General features: G+C 52.4%; 1 protein-coding gene across 15 annotated transcripts; it reads left to right on the plus strand.

The window, feature by feature from the left end:
• LOC136965742 (ubiquitin carboxyl-terminal hydrolase 9X) lies at positions 1-26,156 on the plus strand. Of its 15 annotated transcripts, none has more exons than XM_067259919.1 (48): positions 1-163; positions 3,467-3,724; positions 3,817-3,962; positions 4,045-4,124; positions 4,267-4,379; positions 4,560-4,796; positions 5,012-5,127; positions 5,212-5,463; positions 5,716-5,854; positions 6,082-6,234; positions 6,470-6,574; positions 8,168-8,374; positions 8,577-8,713; positions 9,159-9,292; positions 9,464-9,554; positions 9,728-9,841; positions 9,920-10,148; positions 10,290-10,385; positions 10,548-10,759; positions 10,984-11,224; positions 11,532-11,681; positions 11,969-12,089; positions 12,305-12,435; positions 12,565-12,855; positions 12,960-13,085; positions 13,327-13,467; positions 13,551-13,717; positions 13,894-14,002; positions 14,128-14,274; positions 14,379-14,525; positions 14,662-14,869; positions 15,034-15,254; positions 15,609-15,790; positions 16,806-16,979; positions 17,070-17,211; positions 17,849-18,052; positions 18,310-18,771; positions 19,011-19,155; positions 19,909-20,032; positions 20,163-20,388; positions 20,515-20,644; positions 20,827-21,012; positions 21,118-21,338; positions 21,958-22,046; positions 22,261-22,417; positions 22,636-22,848; positions 23,121-23,216; positions 23,779-26,156. In XM_067259919.1, exons 2-48 carry the CDS (start codon positions 3,629-3,631, stop codon positions 23,920-23,922), a joined length of 7,752 nt encoding a protein of 2,583 aa, XP_067116020.1. In that variant the 5' UTR covers positions 1-163; positions 3,467-3,628; the 3' UTR covers positions 23,923-26,156. The 15 variants fall into 15 exon arrangements, with proteins under 15 accessions (XP_067116020.1, XP_067116023.1, XP_067116019.1 ...); XM_067259922.1 differs by having other exon boundaries at positions 23,782-26,156; XM_067259918.1 differs by having other exon boundaries at positions 23,121-23,215; positions 23,775-26,156.
• Positions 26,157-26,932: the final 776 nt, after the last annotated feature.

Here is a 26,932-nt window from a genome sequence, read left to right on the forward strand (position 1 = left end):
CCCAAGTGCAGACAAAAAAATTCAAGGAAGCGAGATAGCATACTAGCTCGCAAACCCAGTGCATACCTAGAAATCTTACATGATAAACGCCGATAAACAAAACATGAAATAAAAAGATTCATAGACGGAATACGTGAACAGAAGACATCACATCAAAATTCTGGTAAGAAACATTTGCTAGCTGCCTAGCACAGTTTGCTAACCGGCTGATAGTGTGATGTTATTGACAGCTAGCTAGCCCTTGTAGCATGCCGGCTAGCTGGCTAGTTAGCAGCAGGCTAGCTAGACCAACGTAAAATTGTCTTTGTTAGCTATCCAGGCTTCTAGCGACACTGTTAGCCTAGCAAAGTGGTTAGCTAGCTCACTGCTAGCTACACCTGGTATCAACAGAAGAAACATAATTCAAAGTCAATGTCGTGAGTTAGAGCTCGTAGCTTGCTAGCTAGTCTTTGTCAAACGACATTAATGCAAGTTTCGCAACATTTATTAAAAAAACTAATGCTGGCATGCCGGTTGTACGGCTAACTAGCCAGCTGTCTGTATTTTTATTAGTGTGGTAAAATGGCTGACGTCTTCCCATACTAACCTGTTCATGTTTGCTTTGGGGAATGGGATATAGTAATCAAGTGAGCTTGGGTGTAAATGTGTTCAAGGTCAGTTCACACATGCCTTGCTTGGCCAGCTTCATCATGTAAACGAAGCACAGTTATTAACGCCATGGCTAGCTACGTGTCCGATTCTCAATGAAACGCGGTGGCCTCTTGATTGTTATGTCAGGCGAGAGGGAGTGCTTTAGCAGCAGGCCCGATGCTACTGCTGCTGGTTCGGTTGTTATGATCTACAGCTGGGCCGTGCTAGCTAGCGCTAACAGTTCGTTCCTGTCTTGGCGCAGCTAGTTGTACCAGCGACCATATTCTGGCCTTTTGGTTTTCTAGCTATAAAACGCTCAGATAAGACTGACCAGTACTAGGATGTTTTCTTGAAATTCAGTTAACATGCTTGTGGGAGCAACCTGACAGTTGACAATGGTTTATAAAGTTGGCTAACTGGCTAGCTACATTTCTAACGCATTAGCTACCGTTAGCTAGTGGTGCAGTTTTTCTTCCAATATATTTTATTTGTAGCTGGATGTTACATAAAATTAAAATGGCTCGGTGTTAATACCCCATCGACCGTTGTGCTAGCTAGATCGCCACGTTTAACATATCTGTAGTGTTGTACATTTGTGTTAACGTCGCGTACTTTGCATAGCTAGATAACATTTTTCATAGAGTAATTACAGAATATGGCAACTACAGTGTATTACTAGCCTATTATCAATTGTTATATTTAGCCCATTGCAAAATTCTCAAGATGCTGGTTGGCTAGTGGCTTATATATTTAGACAGATGTAGCGATAAGGGAATGTGTTCGTGATTGGAATTGCTAGTACCGACATGAGTTATTCACACGTCTCAGCCATTACCAGGCAATAGTCTGCACAGTGTTTACCTTTGAGAATGGCTCATTTGTAACTTGCAGCCAACTGTTGGACTAAATGGCATTAAACTGTGCAGATAGCATGACACTTTAATGCTGTCTGAAATATATAGGTAAAATGTTGACGATTTTGCAGGCCTAAAAATGGTCTTTGCAGGCCAGTCCTAGCAAGGCCTGGTTTAGCACTAACGTTTCCGTTCCGTCAGTTCCGTTGTCTATCATTGTGACTCACCAATTTGTCTCAAACGCAGTGAGAGTTAAACCAACAATCATATGTTTTTTGTCCTGAAATGTATGAGTGTTTTGATCTCTGCCTCACAGAAACCCGTGTTACCAGTTCCTAACCGCAGGTCTTATCAGCTGACTTTACAAGCCTCACTGCTGGCAGTGGCAACACTATAGGCGAAGTATCATCATTTCCACTTTACTGTATCTTCTTGTGCAGAGAGTGGCCCACTGAAGCCCATTCATTAGTGGCAAGGGCAAACGGAGCAATAGGACATTGGTTAGCCTAAAGCAAAATAAACCTGTCCAAACTCGTATGTTTCAAATCAAAATATAGAATCTTATGGGGTCTTCCTAGCATCTGCGTGGGACACTTTCTTTCGGACTAGTTTACAACACGTATGACTAGTTTACAACACGTATGACTCCTCCAGCTTCTCTCGAGGGCAGACTTCTACCTGTCAAACTTGCAAACTGCCCACATAGTTAAATATAAATCTGAGTCATTTTGTAGGTGAGCTCTCCTGGACTTGGGTTGCTCTCAGGATCTGCAGTCTGTGAGAGGGGTAGACGGGTTATCTCTAACTCTCTGCCTATCTTAGGATAAGCTATATCTTCGATACCTTTTCCTTCCAGAAGCGCCCACAGTTGTAACAGTTGGGTTAGAGGTGAAACAGTTATCAGCTTTACTGTTATTTGTGTCTTTTGCGTCACTGTTATTTGCATCAAAAACATTGTACGGTCCACTGCGTCCGTTGTGCTCCAGAAAGAGTTACTGAGCTGGATTTTTAGCAGCAGACAGGAAGCGGTGCTCGAGATAGTCTCAGACCAGAGAACCGTCATGACTGACAGGATTTCAAGACTTGTCCTGTGTTGCCATTTGATTTTAGTAAAGTTAAAGTGAGTTTAGACAATTGTTTAGTACTGAGTTCTCTAGCTAACTTGCGCTACACAAATGGATAACTAAAGGAGGAGGCCAAAGTTCATACGTTGGCTAACAGTTTTAAAATTCACATTGACAGATTGAGTCCCTCCCATTTACTTTTTAATTCTCCTGCCAGCACGGTCAGTGAGGGTTTGGTGCAATGGCTGAATGAACCAATTTGTTGCACAGCTATCTGGACCAGTTTGACAGACAACTATAAATAGCTTGGTGTGGTGTATGGTGAAAGTCCAGGCCAGTCTACCTCAAAGCTGAAGTCGAAATAGGAGAGGTAACACTAGGCTGGAGGTGGGCGTGTGTCTGGGCACGACTCCATGTTTGTGTCTGTGTTGTTGACCGATTCTCACCCTGTTGATCTCGATAGTGGTTTAACAGGGGAATTGCCTACCCCATTGATAACCCAGCAAGACCAGGCTTTCAGCCTCCATACATGATGTCAGAGATGGCATCAGGAAGCAGGTTTGAAACACACCTTGCTTAGGGACTTGACTGAGGGCACCTGGCTTATGGACTGAGGGCACCTGTTGTGCCATTATTAGGAGAAGGACCAGGAAGCAGCCCTCACCTCCCACACACACGTCCCACACCTCACACCTGTGGAGGACTGACAAACATGAAACCTCTCATGTCCGTCCTGTCTGTCTCAGGTTCTCCAGAGCTCTCATGTCTTCCTTCCTGTCTGTGTCTCAGGTTCTCCAGAGCTCTCATGTCTTCCTTCCTGTCTGTGTCTCAGGTTCTCCAGAGCTCTCATGTCTTCCTTCCTGTCTGTGTCTCAGGTTCTCCAGAGCTCTCATGTCTTCCTTCCTGTCTGTGTCTCAGGTTCTGCGATGTTCTCTGCAGCCAACGCTGGCCCTCAGGTGGAGCTTTCCCTCGCAGCCGGCCGCAGGTTCTCCGTCCCTGCCCAGGAGCAGGCAGTGATTCCTCCCCAGGCCAGGGCCTCCTAAAGCGGACAAGATTGCCAAGATCTGCCCCGTGGCGAGCATGACGGCCACCACCCGTGGCTCTCCTGTCGGCGGCAATGACAGCCAGGGCCAGGCGCCTGACGCTCAGAGCCCGCCCCCTCCCCCACAGAACCAGGTGAGGGCGAGTCTCTGTGTGTGTGGGGGTGTTGTGGGCGTGTGTGAGTGTACTTGATGTGTGTGTTGACGTGACGTGTGTGTGCTCTCCAGACGGCGTCCCCCAGCTCGTCCACGGAGCCTTCCCCGGTGAGCCCAGCGGAGGAGCAGGGCCAGGGCGACGCCGCCCCCGCCCTGGAGGAGGACGAGCCAGCCTTCCCCCACACAGATCTGGCCAAGCTGGATGACATGATCAACAGGTACACACACACTGCCAAGTATAGGCTGTAGTGTTTGTGTCCATGCCTGTGCCCCCTGGTCTGACCTGCTCTCCCTGCTCAGGCCTCGCTGGGTTGTACCAGTCCTACCAAAGGGGGAGTTAGAGGTCCTACTTGAAGCTGCTATCGACCTTAGTAAAAAAGGTAAGTGTCTGTGTGTTGTGCATGATGGGCAGGAACACTGACCCAGAACCCATGGTAGTGTTGTAGGTTGCTGATGAGAGCTTTTTTGGCACACACTTTTGTACTGTTCTTGTTTGTGGAACCTCGTGCCGTGTGTCCTCAGGGCTGGATGGGAAGTGTGAGGCCTGCCAGAGGTTTTTCCGTGACGGCCTGACCATCTCTTTCACCAAGATCCTCACAGACGAGGCTGTGAGCGGGTGGAAGTTTGAGATTCACGTAAGTCTGGAGTCAGAGTTCAGACTGCTGCTGTAGAGGCTGAGGACAAGCCGGTACCAGACCAGCTGGAGCCGGTGGACTCAACCTTTGAGCTAGACACAACCTTTGACTTCACATCTAAATCTCGAAATAAAATTGTTTAAATGTTTTAAAATAGATGATTTTCTTCCTCTCCCGCAGAGATGCATCATAAACAATACCCACCGCCTGGTGGAGCTGTGTGTGAGCAAGCTCTCTCAGGACTGGTTTCCTCTGCTGGAGCTGCTGGCCATGGCCGTCAACCCCCACTGCAAGTTCCACATCTACAACGGCACACGGCCCTCTGAGACCGTCCCTGCCGGCGCCACGCTGGCCGACGACGAGCTGTACGCGCGCCCCCCTGACCCCCGCTCGCCCAAGGTAGGGGCAGGGGCAGGGGTCAGTACAAGGGTCGATAACATTTTATTGTCCATTTAGGATTGACATTTATTTAGCATTTACCTTCCAGTAAATGCATCACATAGACAGACGGAACTTTCTTTGTTCACTGAATAATAATCATAATTATTCATTCGATTAATTTGGGAAAACCTTAAAAACATATTTCTGTGGTAGAAGTCATCCTCTCGCTGTGTCACATCGCTCTCCCTCAGGGCTGGCTGGTGGATCTGATCAACAAGTTTGGAACCCTGAACGGGTTTCAGACCCTCCACGATCGCTTCATGAGTGGACAGGCCCTCAACGTCCAGATCATCGCTGCCCTCATCAAGTACGCTCTCAAACACACCACACTGGCCCCCCTCGCTGCCGTTTAAATGTTCCTTCCTGACGTGTGTGTGTGTGTGTGGTTCAGACCGTTCGGGCAGTGCTACGAGTTCCTCACGCTGCACACGGTGAAGAAGTTCTTCCTCCCGGTGATCGAGATGGTCCCTCAGTTCCTGGAGAACCTCACGGACGAGGAGCTGAAGAAGGAGGCTAAGAACGAGGCCAAGAACGACGCTCTGTCCATGATCATCAAGTCCCTGAAGAATCTGGCGTCCAGGGTCCCCGGCCAGGAGGAGACCGTAAAGAACCTGGAGATCTTCCGCCTGAAGATGATCCTCAGGTTTTCATCGTTATTATTTATCTTTAGCTCAGGTTTGTTTTCAAACGTGGGAGAGACAGCTTTTTTTAAGCTGTGGATAAATATGCCGTTAAATCAGATTTTCTGAGTGTGGGTGAGGGGAAACAGATTTTTCTGTTTTTCAAAAGTGGGACATGTTGCCCCTACACCCCTGAGTCAGGTGATGGTTGTTCATCAGTCACTCTGCATTTTGATTGGCTCGTGCTTGACATCCTCGATTGGTTGGTCATCCAGGTTACTGCAGATCTCCTCTTTCAACGGCAAGATGAACGCTCTGAACGAGGTGAACAAGGTCATCTCCAGTGTGTCCTACTACACACATCGCCATGGCAACCCCGAGGAGGAGGAGTGGCTGACGGCTGAACGCATGGCGGTGAGGAAACACTCGTGTTCTGTTATAGGACGGGGAAACACAGTGCATTCTGGGAAGTCTGAAGTTTTGAATCCTGATATTTGAGGTCGGGTGTCGTCAAATTCAACGTATCATTGGATGAAATTGAATGCTGTATTAAGCAGCCACCACTGATAGAGAGTTGTGTTCATGTTTGTATCTCGCCCTCTCTCTGTCTCTCTCTCTCTCTGTCTCTCTGTCTCTCTCAGGAGTGGATCCAGCAGAACCACATCCTGTCCATCGTCTTGAGGGACAGCCTGCACCAGCCGCAGTACGTGGAGAAGCTGGAGAAGATCCTTCGCTTCGTCATCAAGGAGAAGGCTCTCACCATGCAGGACCTGGACAGCATCTGGGCGGCTCAGGTGAGCAGACGTCTGCCCAGGGACACCTTCCCACCATCAACCCTCCCCTCTCCTGTTTACCCCCGCCGTCAAAACTTCTCCCTCCACAAATTACTTTATCTGTCTGTATTTGATCCAAAAGTATGGTTGAGTGTTTTCTAAGGCTGATTTAGAAAGATACAAACGCCCATTTTCTGGTGCAACCAGAATCAGTATAAAAGCGTGTAGTCCTGATTTCCCTGCCCGTGTCTGTCAGGCTGGGAAACACGAGGCGATAGTGAAGAATGTTCATGACCTCCTGGCCAAGCTGGCCTGGGACTTCTCCCCTGAGCAGCTGGACCATCTGTTCGACTGCTTCAAGGTGAGCAAGAGATCCCTCACCCTGCATCACCACACCATCCTACTCCCTCACCCTGCATCACCACACCATCCTAGTCCCTCACCCTGCATCACCACACCATCCTACTCCCTCACCCTGCATCACCACACCATCCTAGTCCCTCACCCTGCATCACCACACCATCCTACTCCCTCACCCTGCATCACCACACCATCCTACTCCCTCACCCTGCATCACCACACCATCCTAGTCCCTCACCCTGCATCACCACACCATCCTACTCCCTCACCCTGCATCACCACACCATCCTACTCCCTCACCCTGCATCACCACACCATCCTACTCCCTCACCCTGCATCACCACACCATCCTACTCCCTCACCCTGCATCACCACACCATCCTACTCCCTCACCCTGCAACACCACACCATCCTAGTCCCTCACCCTGCATCACCACACCATCCTAGTCCCTCACCCTGCATCACCACACCATCCTAGTCCCTCACCCTGCATCACCACACCATCCTACTCCCTCACCCTGCATCACCACACCATCCTACTCCCTCACCCTGCATCACCACACCATCCTACTCCCTCACCCTGCATCACCACACCATCCTACTCTCTCACCCTGCATCACCACACCATCCTAGTCCCTCACCCTGCATCACCACACCATCCTACTCTCTCACCCTGCATCACCACACCATCCTACTCCCTCACCCTGCATCACCACACCATCCTAGTCCCTCACCCTGCATCACCACACCATCCTACTCCCTCACCCTGCATCACCACACCATCCTAGTCCCTCACCCTGCATCACCACACCATCCTACTCTCTCACCCTGCATCACCACACCATCCTACTCCCTCACCCTGCATCACCACACCATCCTAGTCCCTCACCCTGCATCACCACACCATCCTACTCCCTCACCCTGCATCACCACACCATCCTACTCCCTCACCCTGCATCACCACACCATCCTACTCTCTCACCCTGCATCACCACACCATCCTACTCCCTCACCCTGCATCACCACACCATCCTACTCCCTCACCCTGCATCACCACACCATCCTACTCCCTCACCCTGCATCACCACACCATCCTACTCCCTCACCCTGCAACACCACACCATCCTAGTCCCTCACCCTGCATCACCACACCATCCTACTCTCTCACCCTGCATCACCACACCATCCTAGTCCCTCACCCTGCATCACCACACCATCCTACTCCCTCACCCTGCATCACCACACCATCCTACTCCCTCACCCTGCATCACCACACCATCCTACTCCCTCACCCTGCAACACCACACCATCCTACTCCCTCACCCTGCATCACCACACCATCCTACTCCCTCACCCTGCATCACCACACCATCCTAGTCCCTCACCCTGCATCACCACACCATCCTAGTCCCTCACCCTGCATCACCACACCATCCTACTCCCTCACCCTGCATCACCACACCATCCTACTCCCTCACCCTGCATCACCACACCATCCTACTCTCTCACCCTGCATCACCACACCATCCTAGTCCCTCACCCTGCATCACCACACCATCCTAGTTAACCTCAGTGCGTGTGTGTGCTTGTGCAGGCCAGCTGGACCAGCGCCAGTAAGAAGCAGCGTGAGAAGCTGCTGGAGCTGATCAGGCGCCTGGCGGAGGACGATAAGGATGGCGTGATGGCCCACAAGGTGCTCAACCTGCTGTGGAACCTGGCACACAGCGACGATGTCCCTGTGGACATCATGGACCAGGCCCTCAGCGCACACATCAAGATCCTGGACTACAGCTGCTCTCAGGTACCTCCAGCCTGCCACATGACCCTGGACTGATGCATCCAGCTGTTCCATGTAGAGGCTGTAGGCCTTGAGAGAGAACATGATCCTGTCTCACCTCCATCCCGTCTCACCTCCATCCCGTCTCACCTCCATCCCGTCTCACCTCCATCCCGTCTCACCTCCATCCCGTCTCACCTCCATCCCTCCGTCTCCACGTCTGCAGGACAGAGACACCCAGAAGATCCAGTGGATCGACCGCTTCATCGAGGAGCTCCGGACCAATGAGAAGTGGGTGATCCCGGCCCTGAAGCAGATCAGAGAGATCTGCAGCCTGTTTGGAGAGGCGCCACAGAACCTCAGGTGAGGCCACAGGAAGGGGGTCCCTCCTGGTCCTGATGTCCATGACACAGAGGATGGCGTATTTCATCATCCTGACGTGTGCAACTGGATACATTGAGCGTAACTTGTCTTGACACACTGCAGTGTTTAGTTTGTGTGTAACTGTTTTTGATACGCTGCTAGTACGCTATAATTCCCCCTAGTGGATGAATGCAGTGTCTCTCTCTCTCTATCCTTTTATCTTTCTTATCTATTCATCAGTCTACACTTTAGAGCTTTTTTAGTTCTGCCTGTCATGGTGCTTCACATGTATAGACACTTGTCTAAGTAGATAACATCAACACTGGTTGCTTTCAAATCAGTTAAGATGTCAGTATTCACTGGATTCCTCTGTCTCTCCTCCTCTCCTCCTGCCTCTTCTCCTCCTCCTCTCCTCCTCTTCTCCTCTTCCCCTCCTCCCCTGCAGTCAGACCCAGAGGAGTCCTCACGTGTTCTACCGCCACGACCTGATCAACCAGCTGCAGCACAACCATGCGCTGGTCACCCTGGTGGCTGAGAACCTGTCTGCCTACATGGAAACCATGCGCCAGTTCTCCAAAGGTTGGTTCCCCGTCTGCAGCAGGTGCTGTAGCGGGGGGGGGGCAGGAACAGCAGGTCCTGTAGCAGGAGGGGGGGGTGTCAGGGTGCAGGAACAGCAGGTGCTGTAGCGGGGGGGGCAGGGAGAGTAGGGGGCCAGTGTCTAACTCCCAGGTTCTCCCTTGGTTCTCACAGCAGAGCATGCGGACTTCGACCCCCAGAACGTGAGGGTGGGCAGCCGATACAGCCACGTACAGGAAGTTCAGGAAAGACTAAACTTCCTGAGGTGAGGAGGGGGGGGGGGGGGGAGTGTTATGGACTCTGTGTGAGCAGCTGCCTGTGTTTTGGCTTGTGACCAGCTTTGCTGGTTGTGATAACGATGGTTAGTCAGTGGTGTGTTAGTATTGACCTTTGTCCATGTCTGCCCCTCTCCCCCCCCCTCTCTCTCCCTCTCTCCAGGTTCCTGCTGAAGGATGGCCAGCTGTGGCTCTGTGCTCCCCAGGCCAAGCAGATCTGGAAGTGTCTGGCTGAGAGCGCTGTCTTCCTGTGTGACCGCGAGGCCTGTTTCAAATGGTACACACGCACACCCTCATAGTAACAGCCTGCCTGTGAGGTGTGTCCTGTGTACTGACCCCTGACCCCTCTCACCAGGTACTCCAAGCTGATGGGCGACGAACCTGACCTGGACCCAGACATCAACAAGGACTTCTTTGAGAACAATGTTCTGCAGCTGGACCCGTCTCTGCTGACGGAGAACGGGATGAAGTGCTTCGAGAGGTTCTTCAAGGCCGTCAACTGCCGTGAGGGCAAGCTGGTGGCCAAGCGCAGGGCTTACATGATGGACGACCTGGAGCTCATCGGACTGGACTACCTGTGGAAGGTCAGTCTCACACACACTCTCACTGTGGACTACCTGTGGCTCGACCTGTGAGTCTGTGTTGTGGATGGATAGGGACTTGTAGGGTGGTGTAGAAGTGAGTGTGTGTTGTGGAGGAGCAAGACTGATGTGCTCTCTCTCCAGGTGGTCATCCAGGGCAGCGACGACATCGCCAGCAGAGCCATCGACCTCCTGAAAGAGATCTACACCAACCTGGGGCCCAAGCTGCAGGTCAACCAGGTAACACAGATACACACACCCACAGATACACACTCATACAATTGCAGATGTACATTTACAAATAAACCATACATACAGACACACACACACAAGCGCCTGTACTTCCAGTGAAAGCCAGTGGTATTCTGAGCCCAAACCCTAACCCTGGTTGGTGTGACCCAGGTGGAGATCCACGAGGACTTCATCCAGTCGTGTTTCGACCGCCTGAAGGCATCGTACGACACTCTGTGTGTTCTGGACCGAGACAAGGACAGCATCAACTGTGCCCGCCAGGAAGCCATCCGCATGGTCCGAGTGCTCAACGTGTTGAAGGAGTACATCAACGAGTGTGACAGTGACTACCATGAGGAGAGGAGCATACTGCCCATGTCCAGGTACTCACACACACACAGCATCTTGCACATTTCTTTTACCAATAAAAAATAAACTAGAAAAAAATTAACGTATTATTAATCTAGACTTAAACTGTTCTTGGCCCAACCGTGTATTTTCTGTTTCTCTACCATCTCTCTCTCTCTCTCTCTCTCTCTCTCTCTCTCTCACTCTCACTCTCACTCTCTCTCTCTCTCTCTCTCTCTCTCGGCCCCCCTCCCCCCAGGGCGTTCCGGGGGAAGCACATCACGTTGATCGTGCGGTTCCCCAACCAGGGGCGGCAGGTGGACGACCTGGACATCTGGTCCCACACCAACGACACCATCGGCTCTGTGAGGAGGGGCATCCTCACCCGCATCAAGGCCAACGCCACGCACACCAAGATAGAGCTGTTCATTGGTGGAGAGGTGGTGGATCCGGCCGACGACAGGAAGCTGATTGGACAGCTCAACCTCAAAGATAAAACGGTGAGTGGATTGTTATTGATATAATAAACACTAATAAATTTACATGTAATCATTTAGCAGAGGCTCTTATCCAGAGGGACTTACAGTAAGTAAATGGACATTCCCCCGAGGCAAGTAGGGTGAAGTGCCTTGCCAAAGGACACAACGTCATTTGGCACAGCCAGGAATCGAACCATTATAATAAAGCCATTCTGTGTTTGAAGAAGACATGTACAGTGCATCAGCAGGCTTGTGGAAGTGTATGAACCCTCTCTCCCCAGCTGATAACAGCTAAGCTGACCCAGGTGTATGAACCCTCTCTCCCCAGCTGATAACAGCTAAGCTGACCCAGGTGAGCGCTACGGTGCCGTCCAGTCCTGACAGCTCCTCAGACTCCTCCACCGGCTCACCCGGGAACCACGGCAACCACTTCAGTGAGGGCCCCAACCCCGAGGTGGAGAGCTGTCTTCCTGGAGTGGTGAGACACACACACACACACACACCACACACACACACCACACACACACCACACCACACACACACACACACACACACACACACACACACAAGCAGAGACACACACACACACACACACACACACACACACACACACACACACACACACACAAGCAGACACACACACACAAGCAGAGACACACACACACACACACACAAGCAGAGACACACACACACAAGCAGAGAGACACACACACACCAACATCACAGTCAGTGTAACCAGATGTGTGGTGTCTCTCCCGTCTCCAGATCATGTCTCTGCACCTGCGCTACATCTCCTTCCTGTGGCAGGTGGCCGACCTGGGTTGCACCCTCAACATGCCCCTGCTCCGAGACGGAGCAAGGCTACTGACCAAGCTCATGCCCCCAGGTACAGACACACACGTATACACACAGGCCTCACTATTAGATGGTTGTGTTTAGATACTGCTAGCTGGTTGTGTTTAGATACTGCTAGCTGGTTGTGGTTGTGTTTAGATACTGCTAGCTGGTTGTGGTTGGGTTTAGATAGTGCTAGATGGTTGTGTTTAGATACTTCTAGCTGGTTGTGTTTAGATACTGCTAGCTGGTTGTGGTTGTGTTTAGACACCAGCACGGTGGAGAACCTGCGAGCCATCTGTCTGGACCACGCCAAGCTGGGGGAGAACAGCCTCAGCCCCACCCTGGACTCTCGCTTCTTCGGCCCCTCGCCTTCCCAAGTGCTTTACCTCACCGAGGTGGGTAGCGGAGGAAGAGGGCTGAGTGTGTGAAGTGGTTCAGCTCGCTCCTCCAGTATAAATACAGCCCGCCTGTGGCTAGATGTGTCCTGCCCCCCTCGCCCCCTGAGTGACTCCCTCCCCCCCCAGGTGGTGTACGCTCTGCTCATGCCTGCCAGCGGCACCCTGGGAGAGGACGCCTGCGACTTCCAGTTCAACTTCCTGAAGAGCGGCGGGCTCCCGCTCGTACTGAGCATGCTCACCAGGAACAACTTCCTGCCCAGCGCCGACATGGAGACCCGTCGGGGGGCGTACCTCAACGCCCTGAAGATCGCCAAGCTGCTGCTCACCGCCGTGGGCTTCGGGCACGTGAAAGCGGTGGCAGAGGCGTGCCAGCCGGAGGTGGAGGGCACCACCCCAGCCTCGCCGGTAAATAACCCTGTAAGACTTGTTCACCGAGGAGAGCGGCGCCTCACAGACCCCCTTTGACCCCCTCGTCCCCCTGTGTGAGGAGAGCCCCAGGCCTAACTCCTCTGTCCTTCCAGATCAACCAGGCCACGCACGACCAGGCGCTGGTGCTGCAGAATGCACTTCAGAACATCCCAAACCCCGCCTCTGAGTGCATGCTGCGCAACGTGGCCATCCGGTTGGCTCAGCAGATCTCTGACGAGGTGAGGACACGCCCCCTCAGGCCGTCTGTCGCAAACGTCAAGCTCGTAGATTTAAATACACTTGACATTAAGGTTACATTAACAACAGAACTACACATACATACTGTACCTATAATGAGGTAGGATTGGTATAGGTAGGTTTTATTGGTATAGTTCAAGTTGTACAAATGTTTTAGGTAAAATGTAAACGTTTATTTCATTCCTAAAGCCTGAATGTGAATGTTTCCTCCGGTGTCTCCAGCAGAACTTCTTCCAGGCGTCTAAGTACATCCCAGACATCTGTGTGATCCGGGCAGTGCAGAAGATCGTGTGGGCGTCAGGCTGCGGCACTGTGCAGCTGGTCTTCAGCTCCAACGAAGACATCAGCCAGATCTACGAGAAGGTGACGCCAGACTCCGTGTGTGTGTGTGTGTGTGTGCGTGCGTGCGTGCGTGCGTGCGTGTTAACCCGTGTCTGCCCGTGTAGACGAATGCGGGGCAGGAGCCAGATGGGGAGGATGAGCAGGTGTGCTGCGAGGCCCTGGAGGTCATGACCCTGTGCTTCGCCCTGCTGCCCACGGCCCTGGACACCCTCAGCAAGGAGAAGGCCTGGCAGACCTTCATCATAGATCTGCTGCTGCACTGCCACAGCAAGTACGTACGGCTGGCTGGCTCTCCCTCTCTCTCTTGCTGTCTCGCTCTCTCTTGCTGGCTCTCTCTCTCTTGCTGGCTCTCTCTCTCTTGCTGGCTCTCTCTCTGTCCTCCTCCCTCACGACTCCGTCCTCACACCCCTCTGACGTGTGTGTGTGTGTGTGTGTGTGTGTGTGCAGGTCTGTGAGGCAGATGGCCCAGGAGCAGTTCTTCCTCATGGCCACCAGGTGCTGCATGGGCCACAGACCCCTCCTGTTCTTCATAACCCTGCTGTTCACCGTGTTGGGGGTGAGTCTCTCCTCCCCTGCTGCTTCCTGCCTGGGAACGCCAGGCAGCTGAGGAGCGTGTTGGTTGAGGTGTAACCCTGTCTGAAAGCCTTTCTCTTGTGAACGTGTGAGTATTGATCTCTCCAGACGACAGCTAAGGAGCGGGCGAAGCAGGCTGGAGACTACTTCACCCTGCTGAGACACCTCCTCAACTACGCCTACAACAGCAACATCAACCTGCCCAATGCCGAGGTGCTGCTCAACAACCAGATCGCCTGGCTCAAGAGGATCAGGGTGAGCCCCAGACCACTCTCTAACTTCCCATACCATGGCTGTCCTGGAGTGTGCGGTGTGCTGGTTGGTGAGACTGTTGTGGTGATGGTGTGTTGTCTTCTCAGGACGAGGTGAAGCGGTCGGGGGAGACTGGGGTGGAGGAGACCATTCTGGAAGGTCACCTGGGGGTCACCAAGGAGCTGCTCTCTTTCCAGACTCCACAGAAGAAGTTCTACATCGGCTGTGAGACGGGAGGGGCTAACCTCATCAAGGTGGGTCTGCCTCTGTAAAGCGATGTACAAGGGGGGATTTGAACCTGATACCTCTTGATCTGCAGTCAAATGAGCTACCACCTAGCTACACCTGTCCGCTTTAACAATTGTCATCCCTCTCCTTCCCTCCCTCCAGGAGCTGATAGATGACTTCATCTTCCCTGCGTCTAACGTGTACCTGCAGTACATGAAGAGTGGGGAGTTCCCCCCAGAGCAGGCCATCCCTGTGTGCAGCAGCCCCGCCTCCATCAACGCCGGCTTGGAGCTGCTGGTGGCGCTGGCGGTGGGCTGTGTACGCAACCTCAAGCAGATCGTCGACACGCTCACCGACATGTACTACCTAGGTAAACACCTTCGATGTACGCTACACTTACATTGTATTCACTGAGGAGCGGCAGTTATTCAGGAACTTTTATTGTAAGAGTAACAACCTTTCTTGTATTTATAAAGGCGTCAGTAAAGGGAATTGAACAAAATGGAATGGACTACTTTCCTTCTCCTCCCCCAGGCTGTGAGTCTCTGACGGAGTGGGAGTACCTGCCCCCCGTAGGCCCGCGACCCACCAAGGGCTTCGTGGGGCTGAAGAACGCGGGCGCCACCTGCTACATGAACTCAGTCATCCAGCAGCTCTACATGATCCCGCCCATACGCAACGGCATCCTGGCCGTGGAGGGGACCGGCTCCGACGTGGACGAAGACACGTCAGGAGACGAGAAGCAGGAGAGCGAGGTGAGACAGCAGACAGGGTCCAGGCTAGGAGGAGTGAGACAGGAGACAGGGTCCAGGCTAGGAGGAGTGAGACAGGAGACAGGGTCCAGGCTAGGAGGAGTGAGACAGGAGACAGGGTCCAGGATTGGAGGGATGAGACAGGAGACAGGGTCCAGGCTAGGAGGAGTGAGACAGGAGACAGGGTCCAGGATAGGAGGCGTGAGACAGGAGACAGGGTCCAGGCTAGGAGGGGTGAGACAGGAGACAGGGTCCAGGCTAGGAGGGGTGAGACAGGAGACAGGGTCCAGGATAGGAGGGTCTAGTTCCTGTATGTCACTGTGGACCGAACAAAGTCATGTGTGTTGTTGTTGTCAGGGTAACGCAGACCCTCGGGACGAAGTGTTTAGCTACAACCACCAGTTTGACGACAAGCCCAAGTCTGAGGACAGGAAGGAGTACAACATGGGGGTGCTGCGCCACCTGCAGGTCATCTTTGGTCACCTGGCCGCCTCTAGGCTGCAGTACTACGTCCCCAGAGGGTTCTGGAAGCAGTTCAGGTAGGTTCCACACTGCAACCATCAGGTTCCACACTGCAACCATCGTCTCCCGTTTGGTCGCAAGTCCAGGGTCCAGTATCATATTCTTTCATTTAGAAAATGTTTTGGTCAAATTCGATTTGTAGAGTATGGAAGCAAATCAGTGACATAATGTTTTGAATTTTAAAAGCCATTGAATACTTAATATTGAAATGTAAACACCACCGAAATTGTTGGTTTAGAATTCAGCTCTTTTTAAAATTGCTATATGAATTTAAAGGAAAAACAAATTCAAGCTTCAGAAATTCAAAGAGAACAAAATTCAGGCTGCTTAAATCCGAAAGGTGAAATTCAGATCCCAAGAATTGGAGTCGAAAGAATTGGAGTCGAAAGAATTGGAGTCGAAAGAATTGGAGTCGAAAGAATTGGAGTCGAAAGAATTGGAGTCGAAAGAATTGGAGTCGAAAGAATTGGAGTCGAAAGAATTGGAGTCGAAAGAATTGGAGTCGAAAGAATTGGAGTCGAAAGAATTGGAGTCGAAAGAATTGGAGTCGAAAGAATTGGAGTCGAAAGAAATCTGATTTTATTTGGGCTCGAAGTCTTTCAGCTCCAATATTTTTGGTTCGAATTTTTGGGATCTGAGTTTCACCATTTGAATTTGAGCTGAATTTTGTTCTATTTGAATTTCTGAAGCTTGAATTGTTTTTTGATTGAATTTTTGGGATCAGAATGTTTCTGTCGAAGTTGAGCAACCTGAATTTCCAACCCTTGAACATTGAAATTAATTCTTATTTCAATTTTAAAGAAGTGAATTAAAAACCAACACATTTGGTGGTGTTTAAATGTCAATATTAAGTCTTCAATGACTTTCAAATTCAAAACATGATGTCACTGATTTGCTTCCATCGTAGAGCTTTTATCATAAGTGATGTCCACAGATCAACACCTTTATCCAACCCAAACTCTCAGTAGGTGTAGTTATTCCGTTCCTTAATTCCTCCCTCTTGTATTCTCCCTCCCTCCCTCCCCCCTGCAGGTTGTGGGGGGAGCCGGTGAACCTGCGCGAGCAGCACGATGCGCTGGAGTTCTTTAACTCCCTGGTGGACAGTCTGGACGAGGCCCTGAAGGCCCTGGGACATGCCTCCATGCTCAGCAAGGTGCTGGGGGGCTCCTTTGCCGACCAGAAGATCTGCCAGGGCTGTCCTCACAGGTACACACACACACACACACACACACACACACACACACAAACATGTATGGTACCAGTGCATCAGAGTGTGTGCTATGTGTGTGTGTGTAGGTACGAGTGTGAGGAGTCCTTCACCACGTTGAACGTGGACATCAGAAACCACCAGAACCTTCTGGACTCCATGGAGCAGTACGTGAAGGGAGACCTGCTGGAGGGGGCCAACGCCTACCACTGTGAAAAGTGCAACAAGAAGGTTCCTGTCCTTTTCTCCTGACCTGTGGCTTGCCTCCTCTGATCCGAGTGTCCTGCTGTTTGATGTTAACACCCAAACTGTGAACGTCATTCTCTCTATTGCTCTTATACAGCTTCAGATATGGAAATATGGAAATTGTATTACATTTACATTTAGTTATTTAGCAGACGCTCTTATCCAGGGCGATTTACATTAAGTACAGGGACATTCCCCCGAGGCAAGCAGGGTGAAGTGCCTTGCCCAAGGACACAACGTTATTTACCACAGCCGGGAATCGAACTGGCAACCTTCAGATTACTAGCCCGATTCCCTAACCGCTCAGCAACCTGACTCCCTGTATTACTTGGATGTCACTCTCCATACACCTTCTGATCAGAGTGTGGTGCTGTGTGTGCTAGCCTGGCCTGACGTGGTGTGTGTGTGCTAGCCTGGCCTGACGTAGTGCTGTGTGTGCTAGCCTGGCCTGACGTGGTGCTGTGTGTGCTAGCCTGGCCTGACGTGGTGCTGTGTGTGCTAGCCTGGCCTGACGTGGTGCTGTGTGTGCTAGCCTGGCCTGACGTGGTGCTGTGTGTGCTAGCCTGGCCTGACGTGGTGCTGTGTGTGCTAGCCTGGCCTGACGTGGTGCTGTGTTTGTCAGGTGGACACGGTGAAGAGGCTGCTCATTAAGAAGCTGCCCCCGGTCCTGGCCATCCAGCTGAAGCGCTTCGACTACGATTGGGAGAGGGAGTGTGCCATCAAGTTCAACGACTACTTTGAGTTCCCCCGTGAGCTGGACATGGAGCCCTACACCGTGGCGGGCGTGGCCAAGCTGGAGGGGGACGATGGGAACCCGGAGAGCCAGGTACCCGACGCCCCCTCGTTAAGACTGCAGCTGCAGCCTGCTCCCTCGTTAAGACTGCAGCTGCAGCCCTGCTCCCTCGTTAAGACTGCAGCTGCAGCCCTGCTCCCTCGTTAAGACTGCAGCTGCAGCCCTGCTCCCTCGTTAAGACTGCAGCTGCAGAACTTTTAGTTGTGCTGATGTTTGACCTGCTGTCTTCTCTCCTTTTTGTGCACCTGCTTATCTTTCCTCCCCCCCCCCATCCTCCCTGCTCCTGTCAGATGATCCAGCAGAACGAGCCGTCCGAACCTGAGCCCCCTGGCTGCAGTTCCCGCTACCGCCTGGTGGGGGTGCTGGTGCACTCGGGCCAGGCCAGCGGGGGACATTACTACTCCTACATCGTCCAACGAGACGGCTCCAGGGGTGACAGCGGCCAGAGAGACGTCTCCGGGGGCGACAGTGGCCAGAGAGACCGCTGGTACAAGTTTGACGACGGCGACGTGACGGAGTGCAAGATGGACGACGAGGAGGAGATGAAGAGCCAGTGCTTTGGGGGGGAGTACATGGGGGAGGTGTTCGACCACATGATGAAGAGGATGTCATACCGCCGGCAGAAGCGCTGGTGGAACGCCTACATCCTGTTCTACGAGAGGATGGACACGCAGGGAGGAGCCCCAGCCGACGCCGAGCTCGCCAAGTGCATCTCAGAGCTCACCGTCTCTCCACCCACCACCCCGCGACAGGTACGGCCTGAACACGTGTGTGCATTGAGGCAGGTGTGTGTGTGTGTGTGTGTGTGTGTGAACCTTGGTTTGTCGTTGTGTGGGCTAAGTTGTGTATGGGTTATTTATGATTCATACTCACACAGGTACCTTATGGTGTACTGGGTCTTAAGCCCCTCCTCACACACTTTAACCAGACCTGTATGCCCCTTGTCCTGTTCCTTGTCACATACCTCCCCTTCCTCTTCCTGCTGGAGCAGGTGAAGATGCCAGGGGCCATTGAGTGCAGCGTGAGGAAGCAGAACGTGCAGTTCATGCACAGCCGCATGCAGTACAGCCTGGAGTACTTTCAGTTCATCAAGAAACTGCTCACCTGCAACAGCGTCTACCTCAACCCTCCTCCAGGTACCTGCTGCCCCCCTGCTGCCCCCCCAGTCCTGCTGCCCCCCCAGTCCTGCTGCCCCCCCAGTCCTGCTGCCCCCCCAGTCCTGCTGCTCCCCCAGTCCTGCTGCCCCCCCAGTCCTGCTGCCCCCCCAGTCCTGCTGCCCCCCCAGTCCTGCTGCCCCCCCAGTCCTGCTGCCCCCCCAGTCCTGCTGCCCCCCCAGTCCTGCTGCCCCCCCAGTCCTGCTGCTCCCCCAGTCCTGCTGCTCCCCCAGTCCTGCTGCCCCCCCAGTCCTGCTGCCCCCCCAGTCCTGCTGCCCCCCCAGTCCTGCTGCTCCCCCAGTCCTGCTGCCCCCCCAGTCCTGCTGCCCCCCCAGTCCTGCTGCCCCCCCAGTCCTGCTGCTCCCCCAGTCCTGCTGCCCCCCCAGTCCTGCTGCTCCCCCAGTCCTGCTGCTCCTCACCTCCTCCCTACCTCCTCCCCCAGCCCTCACCTCCTCCCCCAGCCCTCACCTCCTCCTTCCCCCTCCCCCAGCCCTCACCACCTCCCCCAGCCCTCACCTCCTTCCTCCCTCCCTCCTCCCCCAGCCCTCACCTCCTCCTTCCCCCTCCCTCAGCCCTCACCTCCTCTCCTCCCCCAGCCCTCACCTCCTCTCCTCCCCCAGCCCTCACCTCCTCAACTCTCCTTCCCCCAGTCTGGACCTGAGAATACAGGTGTCTGTGGTCCTTACTGTTTTATCTCTCTGTCTCTCTGTCTCTCTCTCTGTCTCTCTGTCTCAGGTCAGGACCACCTGTTACCTGAGGCGGAGGAGATCGCTATGATCAGCATCCAGTTGGCGGCTCGCTTCCTGTTCAGCACCGGCTTCCACACCAAGAAGGTGGTCCGAGGGCCAGCCAGCGACTGGTGAGGAAGCAGCATGTCTTACTGTGTGACTCACTTCATCTGGGTCAGTTTCATCAAAGGTGCTGATTGAGCATTTTCACTGAAAATACCTGTTTTTCTTCCACGCCCATCCTACCCCCCCCTCCCTCAGGTATGATGCTCTCTGCATCCTGCTGCGCCACAGTAAGAATGTCCGCTGCTGGTTCTCCCACAGCGTTCTGTTCTCCTACCCCACACGCTTCTCAGAGCACCTGCTGGAGTGTCCTAGTGCAGAGGTGCGCGGGGCCTTCGCCAAGCTCATCGTCTTCATCGCACACTTCTCCCTGCAGGACGGGCCCTGCCCCGCCCCCACCACCTCCCCGGGGGGCACCACACAGGTGAGAGGGGGAGGGATGGATGGAGGATTGAGGGGGAGGGATGGATAGATGGAGGACTGAGGAAGAGAGGGGAAATAGGAGGATGGTGTGTGAGCAGGAGAACGTGCTGACCTCTGCCCCCACCAGGCATGTGATAACCTGAGTCTGAGCGACCACCTGCTGAGAGCAGTGCTCAACCTGCTGAGGAGGGAGGTGTCAGAGCACGGGCGCCACCTGCAGCAGTACTTCAACCTGTTCGTCATGTATGCCAACCTGGGTGAGCGAGCCTGTGGGAGCTTCTGTGTGTGTCTTGTTTAACCACGCAAGGCATGTTGTGTGAGAACCTCTCTCTGACACCCTCCCTGCCTCCCTCCCTCTCCTCCCTCCCTCCCTCCATCCCTCTCCTCCCTCCCTCTCCTCCCTCCCTCCATCCCTCTCTCCCTCTCCTCCCTCCTCCAGGCCTGGCAGAGAAGAGCCAGCTGTTGAAGTTAAATGTGCCTGCCACCTTCATGCTGGTGGCCCTGGACGAGGGCCCGGGGCCCCCCATCAAGTACCAGTACGCTGAGCTGGGCAAGCTGTACACCGTGGTGTCCCAGCTGCTGCGCTGCTGCGACGTGTCTGCTCGCATGCAGTCCTCCATCAACGGTCAGTCTCTCTCTCTCTCCCTGTTCCTCCCCCATCTCCCTGTCCCTCCCTCTCCTCTCCTGGTTACTGTATGTATCATGCTTCCCCTCTCTGGTCTCTCTCCAGGTAACCCCGCCCTGCCCAACCCCTACGGCGATCCCAGCCTCACGGCTCCCATCACACCCCTGCAGCAGCTGGTGGCGGAGATCCTGTTTGTGAGGACGAGCTACGTGAAGAAGATCATCGAGGACTGCAGCAACTCTGAGGAGACGGTGAAGCTGCTGCGCTTCAGCTGCTGGGAGAACCCCCAGTTCTCCTCCACGGTGCTCAGTGAGCTGCTCTGGCAGGTGAGGGGCAGCCTGTACACTAACACCTGCTCTGGCAGGTGAGGGGCAGCCTGTACACTAACACCTGCTCTGGCAGGTGAGGGGCAGCCTGTACACTAACACCTGCTCTGGCAGGTGAGGGGCAGCCTGTACACTAACACCTGCTCTGGCAGGTGAGGGGCAGCCTGTACACTAACACCTGCTCTGGCAGGTGAGGGGCAGCCTGTACACTAACACCTGCTCTGGCAGGTGAGGGGCAGCCTGTACACTAACACCTGCTCTGGCAGGTGAGGGGCAGCCTGTACACTAACACCTGCTCTGGCAGGTGAGGGGCAGCCTGTACACTAACACCTGCTCTGGCAGGTGAGGGGCAGCCTGTACACTAACACCTGCTCTGGCAGGTGAGGGGCAGCCTGTACACTAACACCTGCTCTGGCAGGTGAGGGGCAGCCTGTACACTAACACCTGCTCTGGCAGGTGAGGGGCAGCCTGTACACTAACACCTGCTCTGGCAGGTGAGGGGCAGCCTGTACACTAACACCTGCTCTGGCAGGTGAGGGGCAGCCTGTACACTAACACCTGCTCTGGCAGGTGAGGGGCAGCCTGCTCATGTACTGTCCGCTCCCTGTCCTGCCTCTAGGTGGCGTACTCCTACACCTACGAGCTCAGGCCTTACCTGGACCTGCTGCTACAGATCCTGCTCATCGAGGACTCCTGGCAGACACACAGGTGAGTCACTTACACCCTCACATACACACCCTCATACACACACCTTCACTTACACCCTCACACACCCTCACACACACACCATCACTTACACCCTCACACACACACCATCACACACCCTCACACTTACACCCCCACACACCTTTTCACACACACCCTCACACCCTCACACACACAATGCCGTGCTCTGCTGATACGTTCTGCTCCCTGTGTTCAGGATCCACAACGTTCTGAAGGGTATCCCTGACGACCGTGACGGGCTGTTCGACACCATCCAGCGCTCCAAGAACCACTACCAGAAACGAGCCTACCAGTGTATCAAGTGCATGGTGGCCCTCTTCAGTACCTGCACCGTGGCCTACCAGATCCTGCAGGTACTGTCCTGTACTAACCCTACCACACAGTGCAGTCCTGTACTAACCCTACCACACAGTGCAGTCCTGTACTAACCCTACCACACAGTGCAGTCCTGTACTAACCCTACCACACAGTGCAGTCCTGTACTAACCCTACCACACAGTGCAGTCCTGTACTAACCCTACCACACAGTGCAGTCCTGTACCAACTTGTGTGTGTGTGTGTGTGTCTCCAGAGCAACGGGGACCTGAAGCGTAAGTGGACGTGGGCAGTGGAGTGGCTGGGTGACGAGCTGGAGAGGAGGCCGTACACAGGGAACCCCCAGTACACCTACAACAACTGGTCTCCTCCCGTCCAGAGCAACGAGACGTCCAACGGCTACTTCCTGGAGCGCTCGCACAGCGCACGCATGACCCTGGCTAAGGCCTGCGAGCTCTGCCCTGAGGAGGTGTGTGTGTGTGTGTGTGTGTGTGTGTGTGTGTGTGTGGGGGTGTGGGGGTGTGGGTGTGGGTGTGTGTGGAAGTTGGTATGATGAAGATGGTTGATAATAATAACACATTTATTTAGCAGATGCTTGTATTCAAAGCAGCGAGCTCTGTATCTGTAGTCTGATGCTGTACGTTTACATTTACATGTAGTCATTTAGCAGACGCTCTTATCCAGAGCGACTTACAGTAAGTACCCCGTCCCGCTGTACGTTTGATTGGTTGATGTTTTCAGGAGCCCGATGACCAGGAGGCTCCAGATGATCACGACTCCTCCCCTCCCGAGGATACTGCACTGTACCCCCACCCCCCTGCTGGCACACAGTACCAGGTAACACACACCTGCACAGTACCAGGTAACACACACCTGCACAGTACCAGGTAACACACACCTGCACAGTACCAGGTAACACACACCTGCACAGTACCAGGTAACACACACCTGCACAGTACCAGGTAACACACACCTGCACAGTACCAACAGGTAACACACACCTGCACAGTACCAACAGGTAACACACACCTGCACAGTACCAGGTAACACACACCTGCACAGTACCAACAGGTAACACACACCTGCACAGTACCAACAGGTAACACACACCTGCACAGTACCAACAGGTAACACACACCTGCACAGTACCAACAGGTAACACACACCTGCACAGTACCAACAGGTAACACACACCTGCACAGTACCAGGTAACACACACCTGCACAGTACCAGGTAACACACACCTGCACAGTACCAACAGGTAACACACACCTGCACAGTACCAACAGGTAACACACCTCCTTCAGTCTTCTCTCACAGCGACCCAGCACACGCCTAACCAAGCCTAACCCTGCCTGTCCTGTTCTCCTCTAAGTGTGGATGTTTGTTCCGTCCACAGCAGAACAACCTCCCTCACGGCCAGCCTTACACCGGGCCAGCCGCTCAGCACATGAACGCACCCCAGCGCCCCCCCCAGAGAGCGCAGGAGTCCTGGGAGACCACGGAGGAGGGAGTTCCCCCCCCAGTCCAGGCGAAAGAGTAACGACACGACAGCAGGACCCCCCCCCCCCCCCCCCCCCCCCTCCAACCCTCCAATCCTCATCCAAACTTCTCTGCTCACCAAATGTTACCTGGTGGAAGAGCGAGGCTGTAGCACTCCTGTCCAACTGTCCAGGGAGACTCCTCTCCCGTCACCTCTGACCCCGGACCGTGCCACATTCTGCTCTCGAGTTCTGCTCGTAGTGTTTTAAAAAAACTAAACAGATGTGGGGATGGAAGGCATTCAACTCTCTCTGGCTCGCTCTGTCTCCGGCCCCTCGCTCTGTCTCCGGCCCCTCGCTCTGTCTCCGGCCCCTCGCTCTGTCTCCGGCCCCTCGCTCTGTCTCCGGCCCCTCGCTCTGTCTCCGGCCCCTCGCTCTGTCTCCGGCCCACACAGAGAGCTGACAGTCTAGAGGTGCAGCTCTGCCTGCAGGCGATGGTGATACGGACATTTCAGTTCCATGGAGACTAAAGACAATTTTGTGATGTTCAGGAAGCTGGATGGGATGGCGGAGGTGTACATAATGTGTTCACGTGGATAGTTCAACAAACTTCCACCTAAATGCTCGACCCCACCCTTATTGGGAGAAGGCTGTCATGCTGGCCCTGGATAACCCCACCCCACCCCCCTGTGATATGAAAATGGGTCTGGAGGAATAAATATAGAATTAAAAGGAGGGAATAGAATTCCAGTTGTTGGAGTGTGAGTGAGGTTGGGCTGACGAGGTGGATGCTGACTGCTTCCTGGAGTGATTAGATCTCTCGCTGTCATTTCGCGTGGGGTCTTGACTGACATTGTTTGCAAAAGACGGGTGGCTTTTGGTTGGATTGTAAAAGTGAAGTTTATGTCTCTCTCAAGCATCTCTCTCCCTTCCCTCTCTTTATCCTGTTTTCTAAAGCTACTATTTCTGCTTGTCATTTATAAGTGAGGACATTTTGAGTGAACCAGTATAATCTGTGTGAGCCAGTTTACAGCGGCAGTGTGCGGTTGTACTCGTTTCCAAATGGATGGAACACAGAACTACAATATAACTGTGCTGCTTACCAGCTGTCTCGCTTCTTTTCTTCACTTGTCCTACTTGAACACAGCCACAGTCTTACAACTCTCGCCCATTAACCGACAAAACGTTCTAGAGTAACTGCCTGTACGCTTACTGACTCGCTAAACCGAGTCTTCTTGAGTGTTCTTTAAGACTTGTGTATGCGACACCAGTAGACACTGTGCTTCAGTGGTAATATGAATGTGTGGTTTGTAATTATTTTCCCTTTGTTTTTGGAGCAATTTCTTGAAATTGTCAAAATGTTGCAGAATTTTCCCTCAGCCCTTGTTTTAAAGACTCCTAGGCTGTTTTATTTGAATTTCATTTGTTTTGTTTTTTTCATTTTTTTCCAGATGGAAAGAAAATGCAAAGTATCAGTTAATTGAATAGGAACTTTGATCCCGTCACGTCGAAGGTGATTATACTTTTCAGAGTTATGTGCTCTGAGTGGTGTCACTAGGTGTGGCCATGCTGTGACGTGGTGTCCCAGAGCTGACACACACATTTTGCTGTGTTTTTCTATGTCCTAGTACAGTTCCCACCACCAAGAATGCATAGAAAATGCTATCTTGACATTGTTCTTATATCATCTATGGTACAGTGTAAATACATAATGCACGCAAAAAAAAGAAAGAAAATAAACTGGATATTGTGTTCAGTGGAATTGCCAACCGTACTTTACATTAATCCAAGGAAGTTGAAAACCCAAGACTGGAGTTGACACAAAATGTCTGCCAAAACCCTAACTGGCCTGTAAGGACGAGGTGAACGATATGCAGCTGCCTTCACCGTGAGCATCCTGGGAGGTAAACGGCAGTGTGTGAAGGATGACGTTGGTTGTGGAACCCCTAGAGGGGGTGAATAGAAAGCGTTAGAATGTTGGATCCTTCCAGAACCCAGCTCAGAGCACTACACATCCCTGGCTTCTCACTTCTTCCATTTAAGAATGCTTTATTTTCAGACTGCAACGTCTTACTGCTTTTCTTTGTTTGTTTTTTTGTTGTTGTTGTAAATTGTCGATTCAGGATCAGATATGCCTTCTGATTTTGTTTGTATTTTGTTTGAATAATTCAAAAGCTCTTTTGTGAAACATGCATGGATGGTTATACGCCCCCAATCTGCCTTAGAGCACTGTACAAACCCAGCACACTGTAAAATTATACTTTAAGAAAAGGAAAAATAAATCGTATTTGAATTATTTTCTTTGTTTTCATTCCCAGTTTACTGGATGCAAAGTATAAAATAGCCTAGTTGACTTTCAAATGTTTTTATTTCGGATCAGTAGAGGTTAGTCCACATGATCACCATCTGTTCTGCAGATCCAGTTTACTGGCTTCAGGAACGTTTCAGTCCCGTATGAATGAGAAGGTGTTTGGTATGACCAAGTACAAATTATTTGTTGTTTTTTAAGTTGATTTTTCTGGTATCTGTACTTAACTTCACTATTTATTTTTACTTTTTACTCTGTTTTAAGCTTCTCTGTTCTCTTCCCTCTCTTTTCACTGTGTGTAAAAAAAAAAAAAAAAAAAACGTTTTGGAAAAAAGTTTTGAAAGGTTGCAAAAATAATTGTCTACAAAAAAAATAATTGTGAAAGGTAAAAAAAAAAAAAAAAGAGGAGGGACATGTTTGACAACATGTTTCCTGCCGAAAGCAGCTTCCCTATAGTGTATTTTTTGTATTAATATGATGTGAGGTCCAGTTACCAGGCGTGACACTAAAAGGTAGCACTAGTAGTGATGGCTACTTTTTACTTAAGTATATGTGAAGCCCACACTACTTTAACTTGAGTGAAAAAAAGTGTAGTCAGTTCTCTGGTACAGTTTTTACAAGTCTTTTTAAACATGAGTAGGCCTATCTGTAGCCTACTACTTGAGTAAAGGATGTGTGAACTTTGCTAATGGATATGATTAATCTTCGTTCCGGCAGTTAAATTGCACCAGTGTTGTACATGGGAAGAGGGAAAGTGTTGGAGA

Source organism: Osmerus mordax, chromosome 22 (genome assembly GCF_038355195.1).
Source record: "Osmerus mordax isolate fOsmMor3 chromosome 22, fOsmMor3.pri, whole genome shotgun sequence".
NCBI classification, from domain to species: Eukaryota; Metazoa; Chordata; class Actinopteri; order Osmeriformes; family Osmeridae; genus Osmerus; species Osmerus mordax.